The following is a 17,717-nucleotide window of genomic DNA, read 5'->3' on the forward strand; positions in this document are numbered from 1 at the left end:
AAGAATATGGCTTTCAATAAACAACACTGAGCACAGTTACCAAATCATGAGTAAATTATAACACAATCCCCTTCCATTTATTCTGAAAACACCGTGCAAAACATATGGAAGCAAGAACAGGAAGTCAATTTTTCTCCATCTAAGTCCAGCTTTTAAATTCTGCCTATTAATCACATTGATGAAAAGAGAAAGATGAAAAGTAGCAGCTTCAGGGAAACTAGCAGGAGGCAAAGAGTGCAAAAAGAGTTTAAAAATCAAAACTTTTCACTTACACTTGCAAAGTCAAACTATTTTTATGTTTCATGTTTAGTTTTTCAAATTATTGTCAGGTGTTTTTTTTAATTCTCGAGTAATTGCTATTGATATGGTCTTTCAGAAGAAGAAATATATACCTCAGATATTAGTTAGCAAAGTGCGTACTGCAGAACTCCTCTTCTTAAAAGGTCAAATTCAAATTAGAACTGAGATTGGAAAGGAGGATTTGTTTTTATTTTTTAAAACAAACATCTTCCAGAACATTCAAATCACAGAACAAAGAATGATGAAATAAATAGTCATGGTTCTGGCCTCCTAATGCCTAGTGTTTCAGAAGGTTAATTAATTTTTCATTTTATGTTCTCCTTTCCAATGCTGTTTGTGTAATACTTTGCCAAGGTGAGAACTGCTTTATTGATGAATGCAGAAAGCCTACAGAGCTGAACAAAAAGTCTTCAATTGCAAGCCACAGGAAACATTTAAAGAAAGACTACTAGAAACGGGACTTAAAATTAGAAATTGCCCACAGCACTCTGCCAGTTACTAATGTTTAATCTCAAAAGAATGAAAACCTATTCTCTCCCTCCTTTCCCAGTATAAAATTGAGGATGTATAAGAATGAGAAACAGCTTACATTTTCAAAGTATTTTTTCAAAAGCTCAAAAAGCTGTAGTCATACAAAACACTTGGACAAATCATGGCTTTTCAAACTCTAAGGGATGACAAAACACTGGAACAGGCAGCTCAAGAGAGATGTGAGGTCTCCTTCTCTGGAGATATTCAAAACCCACCTGGATGCTTTCCTGTGCAACCTACCCCAGGGAACTTGCCTTAGCAGTGGGGTTGGAATAGCAAATCTTCAGAGGTCCCTTCCAACCCCAACAATTCTGTATGATTGTGTTTCTGTGACAATTCTCAATGTTAAAAAGGTACATACCCCTTAAATAGGAAAGCATTTAGAATATAGTTTAAAGGTCATCCAGAAATATAAATACAGTCTTTGAAGAAAAACAACCTACCATCACTGAATGCATAATACAAGACCATAGAAGATTTCACAAAATAAAAATAGAATGTTAACTTAAGTGACAATTTATTGAGCTGCAAACCATTGCAAATTTTGAAGAATTTTATTGAAAATTTCTTGAAGAATTTAATGAAGAGTTAACGTATGTAGACTGACTATTCTGACAGTGTATCAGCTAAGGTGGTGGGACAAGTCTATTCAGATGCATTTTTAGAAGAGAGGGAGTCATTCTTCAACCTTAATTTTCTGTTTTACAAATACTTCTTGCACAGTTTTCCATTAATTCTGAAAATCTGAGGAATACTCTTGGAAAAACACAGATTACAATTCAAAAAATCATTCTTCAAATTGAATCCTGTTGTCAAGGAATACATCAGAATTTCAACATCAATTGCACTTAATGCTGAAAAGGTAATGAGCTGGTAAAATAACCCTATGAACAGATTGAAATTAATTCCTTTCTCAACTTAAGATAAATTTGTCCTCTTTAAAAATGCCATTGCATAGTCCATAAGATACAGTAATTCTTCAGCAGGCCCGCTTGATAATTAGGTATTCTACTTTGCAGTAAAACAGAAGTATTTCTCCCACAGTGATCTACCAGGAAAATGCATAGTAAACCTAAATAACACCAAATACTCTCCTGCTGTTGGTACTGACAATTGTCATAGCTATTAAAAGCGGTCTGACTGCCAATTACCTGCCACTATCAGTACCACTTTGGCAATGCTACACTTGGGATATGGTGCTGAAATGTCTAACAAGCTTTTTGTTCTTCAAGACCTAAAGAAATACAAATAGCAAAGTGCTAGAGGCTTACAGATATGCATTTCACTTAGCCTAAACACTTACTATACCAACTAAAAATATTAACTTTTCTGATACACTGATCGTTGAGAAGTATTTCTGATACAAAAGAAAATTATAATTTATATATATCTATCACAAAATAGCAATCTAGAGTAAGAATACTAAAGTTCTCCCAAGTGTTTAATAAGAAGTAATAAAAAAAAAAACAAAAAAAAACCAAAACCCTCCAAAACAACAAAGTGACCACACTGCTCATTGTACTCTTTGAAAGGACAAAGGATGGCAACAGACAAACCAAAAACTTTCGAAACACAGGATGTCTTAACTTGGAAGCGTTATGGCCAGGCACAGGAAACACCCATAGAAAAATAAGACCTTTTAATAGCTATGCCCAGAATTCTCAGTTACTTTTGTCACCACCTTTAAGAAAAAAAGGTCTAGTGTACTTCTAGACTAGAATTGTCTCAGCAGACAGCTACAAAGGATATCTTGTGCTCTGCAATCACTCTGTGTTGAATTAACTTGAAGCACACTTCCTGTTATTCCAGTGTGTAGACTACAACAATCCTCTAGACTCCCTGCTCCTGGAAAGCCACTCAAAATTTGCAGTTCCCCAGAACAAAATAAAACATCTATTGCCAAAAATGTTATGTACATCATAAGTTGCTACTGACCTGACAGATAAAGAAATAAATAGCAAGACAGACCATCTCTCTTCTGTATTTGTATCACGACACGAATAAGTATATTCTTATATATGTAAGTATATATATATATTCTTATACTATTGCTATTCCTTCAGCAGTATTTTACTTTACTAAGAGTTCAGATTAAGCCAGATTATGGCATATACTCTTTTTTTTCCCCAACATTCTTTTACCCCTTTGCTTTGTGTAAATGTCAAAGCGATTCCCTTTGGAAATTACTGTGGCTTTTGAAAGTCTTACTACTTTCTATCTAAAAACTGAAAGAAAGCAAAAGCCAGTTCATATTATTGACGTAATGAGATTTGACTGAACAGTCTGTAGGCTTCTGTCATAGGCATTTTTCACTTTCTCTTACAGATCTGGTAAGAAATTTTCCTGTTTTTTCCAGTAATACCTGGAAGATTAGAGGTTGGAATTTTCTCACGTATTTTGAGAAGATTATAACTGAATGTTATAGTATTACTGACAGTCTTCTATAAAGAATGTTTTGATAAATAGCAGAAGTGGTAAGCGATGAAAACACATATAAATGTTCCAAACACCTGGATCTGAGTCCACAAGAGCAAAGCAAAGTCAAATCCTGCTTGTGTGCACTCATCAGAAAGAAGCCTTCACAAATGCAAAGCACAAAACTTAACTAAGTTGTAATCTAGAAGGCCTCAATCCTTTGTGGACTGAATTCACATTCATGGTAGCATTATTCATTAGTGGAATTAAGTACAATAATTACCTACAACACCAGAATGATCTCTAGGTGTTTAGTTCCATTTGTCTTCCTCTTTCCAAGACAATGAGGTAGGCAGAAGATAATCTAGGGACAGAAAAATAACAGTGAGAAGAAATCAGAACTAGGCACTGAAAAAGCTTGAGAGCAGCCTGCGTACTCTGTTCAGATAGAACTTTCATTTGTCCCACAGTTCGTAACCTGGAAGAAAGGAGATTAAAGTGTGCCACTGAGCAATTGTCACCTCAGTTCTTTCCACAACTTACATAAGTTACACATACAACAAACAGCTCAAACAAAGAGGGGGAATGAGAATGAAATCTGAATACATAAACTCTCAAGAAACATTAGATTACAAGATTATTATTATTATTTTAAATAACCTTAGTATATTTTCACTACCCTTGGCTAGCTGTAGCTCCAGGAAGGAGAGTGGTGGAGAACTGCTCCGCCAAATGAAGCTCTTAAGCCAAAAACTATTGCCAGAGTAACATCAACTACACATGTGAATAATGCCAAGCATCACTACTGAACACCCTTTAGCAAATGGAACGGCTTTATAAAAAATTGCAAACACTTACTTTATGAGTGCTTCTTGAGCCTTTTCAATTTGTTGGCCACCAAAATTTTCTGGCCAAAGAAAGACTCAAAGAATCTAGCCTGCTGAGATAGCATGCATCCACTTTTTATATCAAAGTGACCACAGTCACTTTAAGAAGAAAGAAAACAGCCCTGTAAGGCACTTGCATGCATAATGTGATATCTAATATCTGACCTTCTACAGTTTGATCTTTCCTACCAGCCGCAAGAACCTTCCAGCTGTGAGAACAGTAACATGAACTCACCTGGAGCACATAACCTCATCACCCCTACATGGTTGCATTTGTTAACGCCATGCAGCCAATTCAAGCATATATTTATGATCACCAGCTGTTTTGTTGGTTATTTTGAATGGAAGTTTATCAATGATTTTGTTCCCAAGGAAAAAAGCAAACAGTGGATAGTGAGGTTTGCAATTAATGCATTCCTCTATTTGGTAAACTTGCTGTAATAAAAGGGAAATCTAACTGATAAAGAGGAGGCAAACTTTCGCCTTGCCTTTTGTAATGGAAACACAGCCATTTCCTAAAAGCTGAAAAACCTCTCATTATTGGGCGATGTTTTGTCCGTTTAGGTAATCTTCCTTACCACAACTTGAAACAGTGAATTACACCAATACCAATGTGGAGCATCGGAACAACTAAAGGATGGTCTTTATAAAAGCGCTGGTGATCCAGAGTCAAAGAACTGGCACAGCCTCATCAGTGTGCATCACCAGTTAGCAACAGTTTGCAATTAGCTTGAACCATAACAGCATAAGGCAAGATTTTTTCAGTCTCTGTGGATTTTTTTCTTATTTTTTTTTTCATACTCACTGCATTCCTAACACAATGCTTTAAAATCTACATGCTGGCTAGCTTCAGCAGCGGACCTGCCCTTGCAGCGGACATCCTCAAGGGACAGTCTGATGATGCTGAAGGGTGGCAGAGGAAAGCTCTGCCTCAGCTGAGGGTTACTGCCATCAGTTTGGGTCTATCCTGCGCTGTGTTGCTCAGCATTGTTCAGCAAGCAGAAAACAGGAAAAGCGTTAACTTGGGACTGTGATCTCCACTATCAGGAATGCATATCTGAAGTTCAAGCTTTGTTGTGCTTTTGTTTTTTAAAAAATCCTTATCTACGTGCATCTCTTGGAGTTCTGTTGCAAAAACACCTTCACAAGAACGGAAAGGACTGTTCCGGGAAAAATCACTGAATACGCCTTGTGATCCGTTTTTCAACGTGACACATCCCCACAACACACAGCATTTGTCACTGTGTAAGCCGCCGACATGACCACGAGTTCAAGCTCTTTATTCCTACCCACGCTCGTAACAAGACCGGAGCGACAGCTCTCACTGAACATAAGACATAGGTTTCTTCGCTGTTTCTTCGGACAGCGGCAAGTCGGAGCACCAGCGGGCCGACAGCTGCTCCTCCCCTAACGGTGCCAGCCGGGGGCACCCCGCCCGGAGGCAGAAGACGCCGCGCCACTGCCGCTGCCCGCCCCTCCTCCCTCCCCCCTCAGCCGCGGGAGCCGCCCCCGGAGCCCTCCTCCTCCGCGCTCTCTCCTCCCTCAGCCGGCAGCCCCAGCCCCCTCTCCTCGGTGCCGAGCCCCCGCCGCCCTCTCACCTCTCGCAGTTCGGGAAGGGCTGAGGTTGGGAGGGGCCAGGAGAGAGAAGAAAGGAGGAAAAAAAAAAAAATTAAAAAAAAATTAAAAAAAAAATCACAAGGGAGGCCCCGGCACCCCCTGCCCTCCCGCTGCCGCTCCGTCCGGGCGGCAGCCAGCGCCGCCACTGCGCCGGGGAAGGCAGCGGGCACCGGGCGGCCGCTCCCCGCTGCTAACGGGTCCCCATGGGCCCCGCCGCCGGCCCCTCCCCGCGGGCGCGCTTCGGCGGCTCCGGCCCCAGGGCCGGCCGCGCACGCGAGGGGAGGGGAGGGGAGAGGAGAGGAGAGGCGGGGCGGGGCGGGGCGGGCCCACGGGCAGGGGTGGGGCGTCGCGCCACGCCTTCTTCACGCCGCCGGCCCCGCCCCCTGGCCCGACCGGGTGGCGCGCACCGCCACAGCCAACGGCCCCGCTTCCGGGCTGCTCCGCTCGGCGCCGCGCCCCCCCTGTCGGCCGGGCGGCGAAGGGAGGTGGTTGTGCTGTGCGGTTTCCCTTGATTAACTGCGGTGCAGACCTCGTTCTGCACCCTGGGTACCCCTGTCTGTCTTTTGAAACCACGAAACGAACTATTTCTGTCGTTCTCTCCCTCCTCCATTTAGTTGAAATAAATCAGCTGTGACGCAAGACGCAACATTTAACCTCCTCTCGTGGCACCGTGTAGCGCTGTGGCAGCCTGTGCTCATCCTTTAACGGACACGCTGACCTCTGCCGCACTCCTCATAGCACCTCACCACCCAAAGGCAGAATAATTTTCCAAATTAATAGACTGTGTGACAAGTCAGATGTGCCTCTGACTGATAAAGCTGATTTAAGGGTGTGCGAGATCGTCGCTGAGGTGTGGTGGGACATGTTTGAAGCCATAATGATGCATGTAGGGCTTTCTTTGGTAATTTGTAAGGACATGCAGCCTACTTGGCTGAGTGCTTTTCTGTCTGCCTGTGCTCTTCGTGGCTGACTCTGAAAGATTTACGCAATCTTAACTAAACTGCATGGAGAAGTAGAGTTTCCAATGACACTAATTGTTTCAAGCTGTGGAAAAATTGTTAACTAGGCAGACAGAAGTGTGTCCCCAAGCAGGAAAACTCCCGCTTTTCACTTCAGTCAGTGGTCAGTCCAGGCAGATGCTCATTTACACATGCACGGCTGTCTCGGGGCAATCGTGCACAGAATTAGGATGTCCTGGGGGCACGGGACAGGTCCTGTGCCATTCTCCTGAACTGGAGACTGAACTGAAACCTGCCTGAAAAAAGTCTGAGTGTCTTAGAAAGGGATAGATGTGCATACTACTTGCCGAAGTCCCCCTGCAGTTCCTGAAAGACTTCTTCATTCTGTTTGGACAAAAGGGGTGGGTAAACACTAGCAAAAATCAGGAAAGTATAAATAACTAATATGGGAGATATTTCAGGGGCAGCACAGTCTCTCACAAAGTAGAGCTGACTTGCTAAAATGGCATATAAATGTGCTGTGGTCATAAAGTCCTTTTAAAGTCATACCGATGACTTTCTGTATCATTGTTGGTTGGGGCTCTGGGCAACCCGATCCAGCTGTAGGTGTCCCTGGTCATTGCAGAGGAGTTGGACTGGATGGCCTTTAAAGGTCCCTTCCAACTCAAATGATTCTATGATTACTACTTAGGCTGCACTCTGCTGTCCGAATAAAATTAGTTCATTTTGCTTTCATTTCATTCATTTCATCACATAAAATTGCTACATTTAAAATTTTGTGTTAAAAAATTTATATTCATTAAAGCTCCTTTAGAAGTCTTTCTATAGAATGCATACAGTGTTAGCTTCCACCTGGCCTTGCCCACCTTCTGAGACAACTAGATAACATTTCAGGCATTTTGGGTTCATGGGACATTTCTTATTTTAACTTCAATGGCATTGCTTCTGTTTGGCAGCACTCACTATTTAATAGGTTGTAGGAAAAATTCTGTCAGAAAAAAAACTTTATGAATTAATTCTTTCATACTGTAGATATCTCTACATTTGAGAAAAAATTGTTTTTACATACGCATTATCCAGGATACTTTTATACAGAATATTTCAGAAATATTCTTTGCAGTCTCATCTGTAGGAAGAACTTATGGAATATCATTCTGGATTTCACTTTTCTAACTGGAAAGTTTAGCTGTAAAATTATGACTACTATGTATAGAGATAGTAGTGGCTCTTTCCAGACTTCCTGTGATGTAAATGTTAATAACAGTGAAGACACAGTACAGATTTGCAACACACCTGCTGTCCTTTAAGAATAGAGCACTGATGATGCTATGAACATATCATCCTCAGTTCACTGAACTCAGAGCATTGCTTATTTACCAGATCAGAAACTTGAAGTTGTAATGATCAACTCACCAGTCTATCAAAGTCTTAAGATACAGTATTACATGAAGTTAAGTATCATACGCAAACATCTTGCCCCCAGTGCACATGTACATAAATAAAACAATAAAATCTCCATATCTGACTCATCTGACTGACTTATTTTTTTAGTGAGGTTCTGACTTTTTTTCTTAATCTTCTTGGCCAAACGAGAACAAAATTTCTTCACAAAGATGATTATGTTATTGTTCAGAAGGTATATGAGAGTGGCCATTAGGGGGTGATGTTCCTAAGACAAAATTCCCCCAGATGAATGAAATGCTTCCTATGCATGAGTTTTCTTGTATTTTCATCCTGATACATTAGTTTTAGCTTTACTGTATTCACTTGAATCATTCTCAGACATGCCAGTGTAAGAAAGGAACTTGTCTTTCTACAACTTAACGTAACAAGGAGTAAAAGAAAAAGTCATATTAGAAAAAGGAAATGGATAGATGTTGTTTTGCATAAAGCCCACGCCAAGTTGAAAGCTAAACCAGGAAGGAAGTTGCCACCACTGTACTAGATGCGAGTGCTTCAGTGGCATGTGCTTGATTTTGAGAAAATCAGAACTCTTCAGATTAGCACTAGGAGTACTCACCATGTTTATTTTATGTTTACCTGAGTTTTTCAAAGTCCATGAAGGTGAGTGATCAGCTTTTAAAAGACCCCTTGCTTGTTCTAAAGTCTAATTGCAATCTAAAAGTTGGCATGTGCTTTCCTGAAAGTGATAGTTACGATGCTGTACTTGTATGAACTTTATAAGATATACAGCTTGCTTTCTTTAGATTTTTAACCAATGGAGTTAATTATATGTACTAATTTGAAAGGAGTTTGCCGTTCGTTTATGTACATTGCAAAAACTTTTGTAACTATATGCATGTAACCGTACTGTTTACTTGCTTGCTCATTAAGTTAGTAGTTAAAGGGTGTATGTTAAGCAGCAGCTACCCATGTCTTTAAAAAATAAGGTTTTTTAAATCCCTCTACGTAAATCCTATAAATCTTCATACGGTTACTGTCTGGTATGAGATATAACCTGTGAAGGAGATATGCAGAGGTACCGTGATAAAAAATAGAGCAGAATTGGTATTACAACTCAGTGAAGCAAATTTTTTAACAAAAATCCCAAATACATATTGGTGATCCTAAAGGTCAGTAATGTATTTAAGATGAATACAAAATATATAAGTAATGCATTCAGCGTTTTCTTAAAAATTCATAAATAAATTAATACTAAAATACCTTTGTCACAGCTGTTCCTAAGTAAGCTTTTGTATAAGATAAATCTTATAATAAAAGAATCCCCTTGACGAATGGTGTGTTCCTAGACATCACTAAATTATTTATGAAGCAATTTCTCTATGAAGTAATTTTCTGTAAGCAAATTAATACCAAAATATACCAAGATTCGTTTACTTACATTTACGTTTTTAAATTCATTCACCAAAACCAGCCACTGTGACAGTGGCTGGAATATAATTTATAGATTTTCATAGGTCATAAACAAACTTGGTAAGCTATCATAAGTTTCAAACATTATGAAAACAATCACTCAGTTTAAGATGTTGGAATAATGAATGTTTTACCTCCACGCAGAAATGATCAAAGGACTTGCACAGACAATGCAAATAAACAATGCCATGAATATTACCAGAAGAAAACATTGACATTACTGTCAAACGTTCAAAAGTAATTGCATTTTTCCATTGTACTTGTCCTAGATTGTTCTTCTTGGAGTCGCTTCACACTGCAATAACATCACTGCAATTCTGAAATTTATATATGGTCTTAATCACATCATGTATAAAATAAGATGAATATGCGCAGAGTGCTGCACAGAATTATATTTGGAAGATTAGAATCATTGTTATATTTTGGATGTTCTAAAAACTATGGGACATTTAAAAGACTGTGCAACAATGTCTGAATCATGTGAGAAAGAAAATATGCTGAACAATTTTATATGAAAATTCCAAGGAGTTCGGTTTCTGGTTCACTGAAAACCTTTTGGGACCTGTTTTTAATTCAAAGTGTGTAGCAAGCTTAAAATCTGTAGAATTACTTTCCTGTAGGTGTTGCAAATTGCTGGCTACCACAGGAGGCTGTGGACATTACTTCCCCACAAAAATTTGTTCCTGGAAATCTTCTCTGACATGCGAAAAGTAGTCACTGTACCTTCTATGACTGGCTTCTAAATGAGTGGTTGAGACCTTGTTCCACAGGCTTGTCTAAGATCACATTAATGCTGGAGGTACTTCAGATTTTTAATGTAATGTAAGAGAAACTTGGATTATTTTTTACCCTAGGGGAAGTTCTAGCATTTATTTTGATTCCAGAGTGGGAATTAAAATGGAGATTACACCTTAAAGAGAATTTTTGAGGGAAATCTAACACAAACCTTTAAAAACATACCAAAAGAAAACAGTCATTATTGCCAAAACTGAAACATGTTTCCTTTAAATTTGTAAAGCAACACCTGTTTGGTTGCAAGTCTCTGAAGCTTTAAACTACCTTGCTTTAGAACAAGATGTTGTTGCTTCAGAGCCCGATGCTCTCAATTCTGGTCTTGTCCTCTGGGTCTGGCTGTTTGATGGACTGTGTCCCCTATAAATCTATCATTGTGTACTCCCCATGTCGTACTGTAGGCCTCTGCTATCTCTGACATATTATGTGTTTGCTACTATTTCTGCAAGGAAGTGATAAAAATGCAATTTTGTATACTGCTGAATTGATTTGAAACCAAGTATCACAGGTCAAATGAAAAAAAAACAAAAAAACAAACAGTTAAGCTAATCCAAAGTGAAATGTTTATTATTTTCTTAAAGGGAAATAAGTTTTTTTACAAATTCAGATTTTCTCTATGAATAATTTCGTTTTAATAGAATTGGATTTTTGGTAGAAAACAAAACAAAAAACTAAATAGAGGCTTAGTAAAGGATTTAATAACCACAGAACTTCTTAATATTAAATATGTGGGTTACAGATTTTTCTCAGTAAAGATATTACAAGAGTCATAGAACCATAGAATCACGGAATCATAGAATCATAGATTTGCTCAGGTTGGAAAAGACCTTCAAGATCATCAAGTCCAACCACAACCTAACCATACTACCCTAACTGTAACAACCCACTGCTCAGTCATATCCCTGAGCACCACATCCAAATGGATTTTAAACACATTCAGGGATGGTGACTCAACCACCTCCCTGGGGAGCCTGTTCCAGTGCTTAACAACCCTTTCTGTAAAGAGGTTTTTCCTGATATGCAATCTAAACCTCCCCTGGCACAACTTGAGGCCATTTCCCCTTGTCCTGTCACCTGTCACCAGTGAGAAGAGACCAACCACACTCTCACTGCAATCACCTTTCAGATATTTGAAGAGACCAATGAGGTCTCCCCTCAGTCTCCTCTTCCCCAGAATAAACAGGTCCAGTTCCTTTAGTCGCTCCTCGTAGGGCATATTCTCCAAGCCCTTCACAAACCTTGTTGCCTTTCTTTGGACCTGCTCCAGCACCTCCATGTCCTTTCTGTACTGAGGCATCCAAAACTGAACTCAGTACTTGAGGTGGGGCCTCACCAATGCTGAGTGCAGGGGCAGGATTACTTGCCTAGTCCTGCTCACCACCATTTCTGATACAAGCAAAGAAGATGGTAATCACGCTTCCTAACAGGACAGCATTCAAACTTTTCCAGTCATTTAGCATGCCCTTTACACTCTGTAAATTGGCTAACTTTAGGCAGCTCTTGTGCCTTTTTGGTCATGTGGAGCACAAGATGCAAAATGGAGTTCATGGTGCTGTGCACAGGCGCCTGACCACAGGCAGAAGAATCCCAAGGCTGTGTACAAACTTGGTGAAAGGGGCCTGGTGGGGAACTGCCATTAGATGACCTTGAAAGCTGTGGTGGAAGTCTTTGACCAGTTCCCACATGCATGCATGCCTTGCCAGGAGAGTAAACATTCTCCGTCTGATGCTGGCCCATCTGACTGGAGGATGGCTGCCCAAACCACCTCCTCCAGCTGGAAGAATTGGGTCTCAAGAGCCTGCTCCACTCTGGGATGTAACGGTCACATCAAAAGCATTTTGAGGAAAATCTTTTGACTTTCCTAATGGAAAGATCAAATCCTAGGTTTTTTCTTACCTGCATATATGATATATTTTACATTTCAATGTATTGTGTTTTATGAGTTTATCGCTTTGTGATGTAACGGACTTTGGCACTGGATTTTGGATTTTGTTTCTGCTTCCTGCCTGAAATCCTTCACCGATCTGTTCCTGAGGCCAGTCAGCTCAGACGTGAGCACAGATGGCTGTTGAAACTGTCAGATTGCAGCTGAGTACTGAAGCAATCAAAGGCTGTTTTCCTGTCTATACATAAGGATTTATGAACATATCACTCCAATTACTCATAATGAGTATTAGATGCAGAATTTCCACATCACAGATATGCAAAAGTACTACCAGAATTGGAAGCTTAGCTACAATACTATGGGTTAGTACCACATCAACTCACGGGAGGGATTATTTGTGTTCATAAATACATATTTCATGTTGGAGTCCCAGAAGATTTTTAATCTTCAATTTCTTTCATACTGAAAAAAAATCGTTCAAGGTTAACTCAAGTAGAAGTACACAATTCATACAATAAAGCCCTGCTTTAATGTAGACACAGTTAAAATAACAGGCATTAATAATTAACACTATGTAGGGTTTTTTTTTGTTATTTGTTAGAGTTGCATTAATACGCTCCAGCTGCAGTAATTTGGTACTGAAATTCAACTAACAAAAACATTGTGCATTAAGTTTCATGATTGAATAGAAAAGAGCGGGAGGGGTGTGGCTCAAGGATTCAGCAGTATTTCTGTGGATTTTCACCATAGGGTTTCAGTGTCAGTGAAGAGAAAGTTTTCATTCTCATAACTATTTTACAGTGTGTTCACTCTGCTCAGCTGCAGCTGCATGGTTCCAGGGCTATGTTTCCTGTTTCAAACACGAGTTGGTTTCATTTTCTCTTCAAGCACAATGAAATTTGAACAACTTTGAAACAAGAATGATGCTAGAGACCACAACAAATGTTAACTTGGTACTGAAAGATATTCCATGTAACTCAGCAATAAAATCTAACACGTAGGTTGGGAGAATATGCAATGAAATCTAAAACGTAGGTTGGGAGAATATGCTCTGCTTGTTTCCTCTTGCTTGATGATGCATGCAATATTCTGTCATAACCCTCAAGAAGTGCATTTCATTGTATGACGGTTAAAGGATATTTTACCTGATATGTAAATGCACATACTTATCCATGTACCCTAAGAAATGGTTTTGCTAATACAGTACTCTTTGTTTTTCAGCTAACACTGTAGTTGTATCATGCATGGATACCTGTTCATTAAATAACACCACCTTTCCACTTTGTACTTTTAATAATTCTTGCAAAAGACCGCTGCAACAAAAAAGAGAAAATCAGATCGTCTTACTGAAGACCATTGTAAATCATTCAAATTTCCAAAATATTCCATGTATTTGCCTGTCCTCCGGTAGGGAACAACAGTCAAATGCTAAGTACTCAGAGTCTGAATCCAGCAGAGATGTGAAGGTTGATCATCAACAATCAAGATCAATAAATAAAAAAAGTAAGTAGGAAAAGCAAAGTACTTTATTTGTAAGTAGTTAATTACAGTCTAAAATGCATGGCTTGGCTTGGTAGTTGAAGAAAATGATAATATGGTGCTGGTTCTCCATGGTCTTTGCAAATCCTACCAATACTGTTGGTTGCTTTTTTGTTTTGTTTGGGTTTTTTTGTTTTTCCTTAATAGCTTTCTTTGCATTTCAGCAAAACATACATTTTATGCCAGATTTGTAAGTGGCAGTAATTCTTGGCTGTGAGTGGACCATGGCTAGCAAAATGCTGGTTTCTTTTCTTTGAGGATCTTGTGTGTGGGGGAGCATTCATTACCTTAAGGTCTGCAAGGAGAGTAGAATGCTATGAGATTGCCTTGTCCAGAAGCAACCTGCAATATTTCTGTTGCAAATTTGACCTCCGCCAGCTGGGTTTTATAAATGCATTTTGATCCTTTTTTTCTTGCTGGATTTTATAAAATATTTATTTGTAGAATTTTATAGTTTCTGGTGAGTTTTCTTAAAGGATTTAATTTTAAGAGTCATTGTAGAACTCTTCTTGCTGATGGCTGATATTATACGATGAAAAGTTGCAATCAAGTATCTGAAGAACTAACTCAAAGATGGTAACTATTTAGACAGCAGCTATGCAGAGACTAAAAGAACTAAATGACCATTTTTGTGCTTATAATCTATGATATTCATAAAGGTTTAGTGGCATTACTTGTTTAATAGAAGGCGACACTGAATGAGGACTGGCTCAGCGATATGAAGAGTTTAGCAACATCCACAGTTTTTCAGAGTAGTAGCAGGATGTTCCTTCTGTGCCTTATGCACTTGCAGTGTATCTGAAAACATTTGAAGGAGAAGAAGCTTCTGAATTTTGCTTTCCAAATATTGTCAGCATCAGGGGCAAGAGGCCAAGACCTGAATGTGAGAAATGCAGTTCTCTTCAAACTGCATCATTTCCTTATTGAAAAATAGAGCTGTCTTTCCAAGTGTGGAAAATACCAAAACAAGAAAATATGTGGACAAACTCTGTTGTCATTAATACACGTACAACTCTAACACTTCTGACAATGTCTCATTTACCTGTATTTGTTGTTAATATTCTGCAAGTCTCACACCTTGTGGTTTGAAATGGAACAAAGATGTTCTGCAACTGATAGCACATGGGCTGGATGTACATTGCAGATGTCTATCACTGTACAGCTTTTATTGTTTCTTTTCTTTCATAGCTCACTTCTTGGCTTTGTTAGCTTTGACAACATATGACAAAGCAACAAAAAAATGAAAAGATTTGAAGCTGGTTGTAAGATTTAAAAAAAGGCAATAATTTGCTGGGGAAATGTATGCTGTATAGATAATCAGTACTCCTCGTAACTGTTCAGGATGATTTCACATTATGTCATTTTGTCCACTTTATTGTAGTCAATAATGTAAAAATGTACTATTTATTTTCTTAAATAAGACAGAGAAATTATTTTATTGCTCTGAGAGATGTCTCTCATTGTCTACTGTTGTTTAACAGTTGTTTTTTTTTTTTTGTAAATTTGTAGTTCTGAAAGCAAAAGACTCATCTGAAGTGAACACAAAAGATGCTATTTTTTTTAATAAATATTTTAATTTCACTATGCTTCATGCAAATGAAGAAGTAGGGCATAATACCTGCTACATCCTGGAAATCCACATCAACAGCTCTTTAGTCAGAGGAAGAAATGCAGCTGAAGAATACCTAAATCACACTTGTCTCATGGCTATGATCAACGACCAAAATGACTGTATGAATATTTCACTGCAACTGAAATCTTACGTGGAATGTAAGTTACAAAGGAGATTTGGAAGGGAAAGCAAACTCAGAAACAATCTGCATCTTGCAAAAAATCTGCAGTATTTATCTGCTTTCAGCAACCATCTGAAACTATTTTGCAACAAAACAATGCAATTTTGATCATCCCTTAGTAAAAGACCACTGTTAGTAGTCAAGTGACATGTTTTGCTATGTTTTGTTTGTTTTTTTTTCCTTGAAGCAAGGCAGAAAAATAAGTGTCTGTAAATTTTCACTTTTCTTTTTCTCCACTTAATGATGACAGACATACAAAATACATGATTGAAAAAAAGCTGGAATTACTTTTTTTTCTTTTCCCTCCCCCATAGTGTCATAACTCTGCAGTCTAGGAGGTAAATTAAACAATTTCAGTTAACTTTGAAGGCAGAACAACCAGGAGACAAGTTTGACTTTTCATAACATTGTGCAGCAACATTCTACTTTCAGCATTACTTAAAAGAGAAATATTCAGCTGAGCTAGGTTTAGTTTTCTCAGAGGACAGCCTGACAGCTATTTAAGTTTCTCTTTGTGCTGCAGGAGATTGCCTGACCACAGTTAGGCTTCCAGCCCGTGTATGCTACACTTCCCATTGGGGAATTGGTGAATTACTACATTCATTTAGTTTTGTAAGGCAAATGCATTTTATGCTACGTCTTTGCTAGAAAAATAAAGTGTTTTTCAGTTGGATAAACCAGTGTAAAATATTTCCAGGTAAAATCCTAGTAAAGAGAAGGCAGTTAAATTTTTTGTTTTAGTTTATTTAAATAGAAGTAGGCCTACATATAAGCAGAGTATAGTTTTCAGCTTGCCTGCTAACTTCAAAGCTATGAGCTCACTGCCATTCCCTAATAGTAATTTCAAATTAGCAATAAAAATTAACAACTATTTTGCTTACTTCGAAACAAAGATAGAGAGGTGCACAGAGCTTTGACTAGACACTATTGGCATGCAAGCCATTACAAGTCACTACAAGATGGATTACAGTACCCTGTCTGAAAGGAGAAGGTCTAAATGACTTCTATAAAAAGTATTTTTTAGTTATGAATTAGGAGGGATGAACTGTGCTTGCTTGAAAGCCTTATTGGTAGTTACCTCTTGACTTCTCAGGGGAGAAGACATTCAATGGAAGTTAATGTAGGTCTAATTATAATATTTTAAGTCAAGAGAGGGAAAACAGTGCTTTGGCTCTTGCCAGCAATTTGATTTTATATGAGCCATAGTCAAATTGTTGTTGGTTTTTTTAAAATATTTTATTAGACAATAGCAAAGATGCAGATGCCAAAGAGGTTTCAAAGGTCTTTTGGAGAACTGGGGAGGAAAGTTCCCCATGCCCTTCCTCTGTGGTACACAGTGCTGGCTTGCACTAGGTACTGAACTGATTCCACAGGAATGTGGGTAAATTTCTGCAGTAGCCATAGTCCGAAAGTGCAGCTTTCCTCCTGTGCATGCCCAGCCTCCCACCAATTCTCCCTGAAAGTAGCTTTTGTTAAATAAATTCTCCATGGGATTTCTGTGGGAGGTATTTTCTTACTTTTTGATAAGAAAATTTCTATATATAATATTTTTCCTTCTTTGATATTTGAAGATGGACCCGGAAGTTGAGAATTCCAGTATCAACAAACAGTGGATAAGTGTCTTCTGTGTTCCATTAAAAAGCAAACAAAGAGAGTATATGTATTTCCCTTGTTTTACATTAAATATAAATGTTGATCTTTGAAGAATTTTCTTACTGGCTGAGCTGCATGTAAAATTTTATGTCAACAGGAAAAATTTTAATTCACTTAACTATATGAAACTTTTTCAGACATGGATAAATGCAAATGAAAAGGAAACTAAATTCTAGATAGGAAACTTTATTTCAAACATCAAATAAGGCTGAAAGAGAAAGGCACAACCTTCTCTTTTGTTTTAGATTTTCATCTGTGGGGATAAGCAGAGTCCAAAAACCTTGGAACAGACAGATTATTCTGCTTTTTTTTTCTGTCACTGATTTCCAGATTCATTTAATCTCTTCTACATTTTATGGACAGATCCCATGTGTATGACGAAGATCATTTGGCTCAGTATGATTCCAGTTGTTATTGTCTTGACTGTTTCAATCGTCATCTACAAAATAGTCCAAGAAAATGGCCAAAACTG

At 38.5% G+C, this 17,717-nt stretch overlaps 2 protein-coding genes across 11 annotated transcripts in view; one reads left to right on the top strand and one right to left on the bottom strand.

Annotated features, from left to right (window-relative positions):
- Positions 1 to 5,972, bottom strand: part of KLHL5 (kelch like family member 5) — a 51,103-nt gene extending 45,131 nt beyond the window's left edge. For 2 of the 4 annotated variants that reach the window (XM_021397006.1, XM_021397005.1), the window contains exons 1-2: positions 5,732 to 5,785; positions 3,530 to 3,610 (exon numbers count right to left, since the gene is read on the bottom strand). The gene's annotated coding sequence lies outside the window, so the exon portion shown is untranslated. Of the gene's footprint in view, positions 1 to 3,529; positions 3,611 to 5,731 lie in introns of those variants that run through there. The other 2 variants (XM_021397009.1, XM_021397008.1) reach the window with 2 other exon arrangements.
- The window catches only part of TMEM156 (transmembrane protein 156), a 28,291-nt gene continuing 19,207 nt past the window's right edge, over positions 8,634 to 17,717 (top strand). For all 7 annotated transcript variants that reach the window (XM_021393925.1, XM_021393924.1, XM_021393929.1 and 4 more), the window contains exons 1-4: positions 8,634 to 8,773; positions 13,482 to 13,763; positions 15,309 to 15,569; positions 17,609 to 17,716. In XM_021393925.1, the coding sequence (XP_021249600.1) occupies positions 8,674 to 8,773; positions 13,482 to 13,763; positions 15,309 to 15,569; positions 17,609 to 17,716 (751 nt within the window). In that variant the 5' untranslated portion in view covers positions 8,634 to 8,673. The remainder of the gene's footprint in view (positions 8,774 to 13,481; positions 13,764 to 15,308; positions 15,570 to 17,608; position 17,717) is intronic.

The sequence above is a fragment of the Numida meleagris genome, chromosome 4, assembly GCF_002078875.1.
Source record: "Numida meleagris isolate 19003 breed g44 Domestic line chromosome 4, NumMel1.0, whole genome shotgun sequence".
NCBI lineage: Eukaryota > Metazoa > Chordata > Aves > Galliformes > Numididae > Numida > Numida meleagris.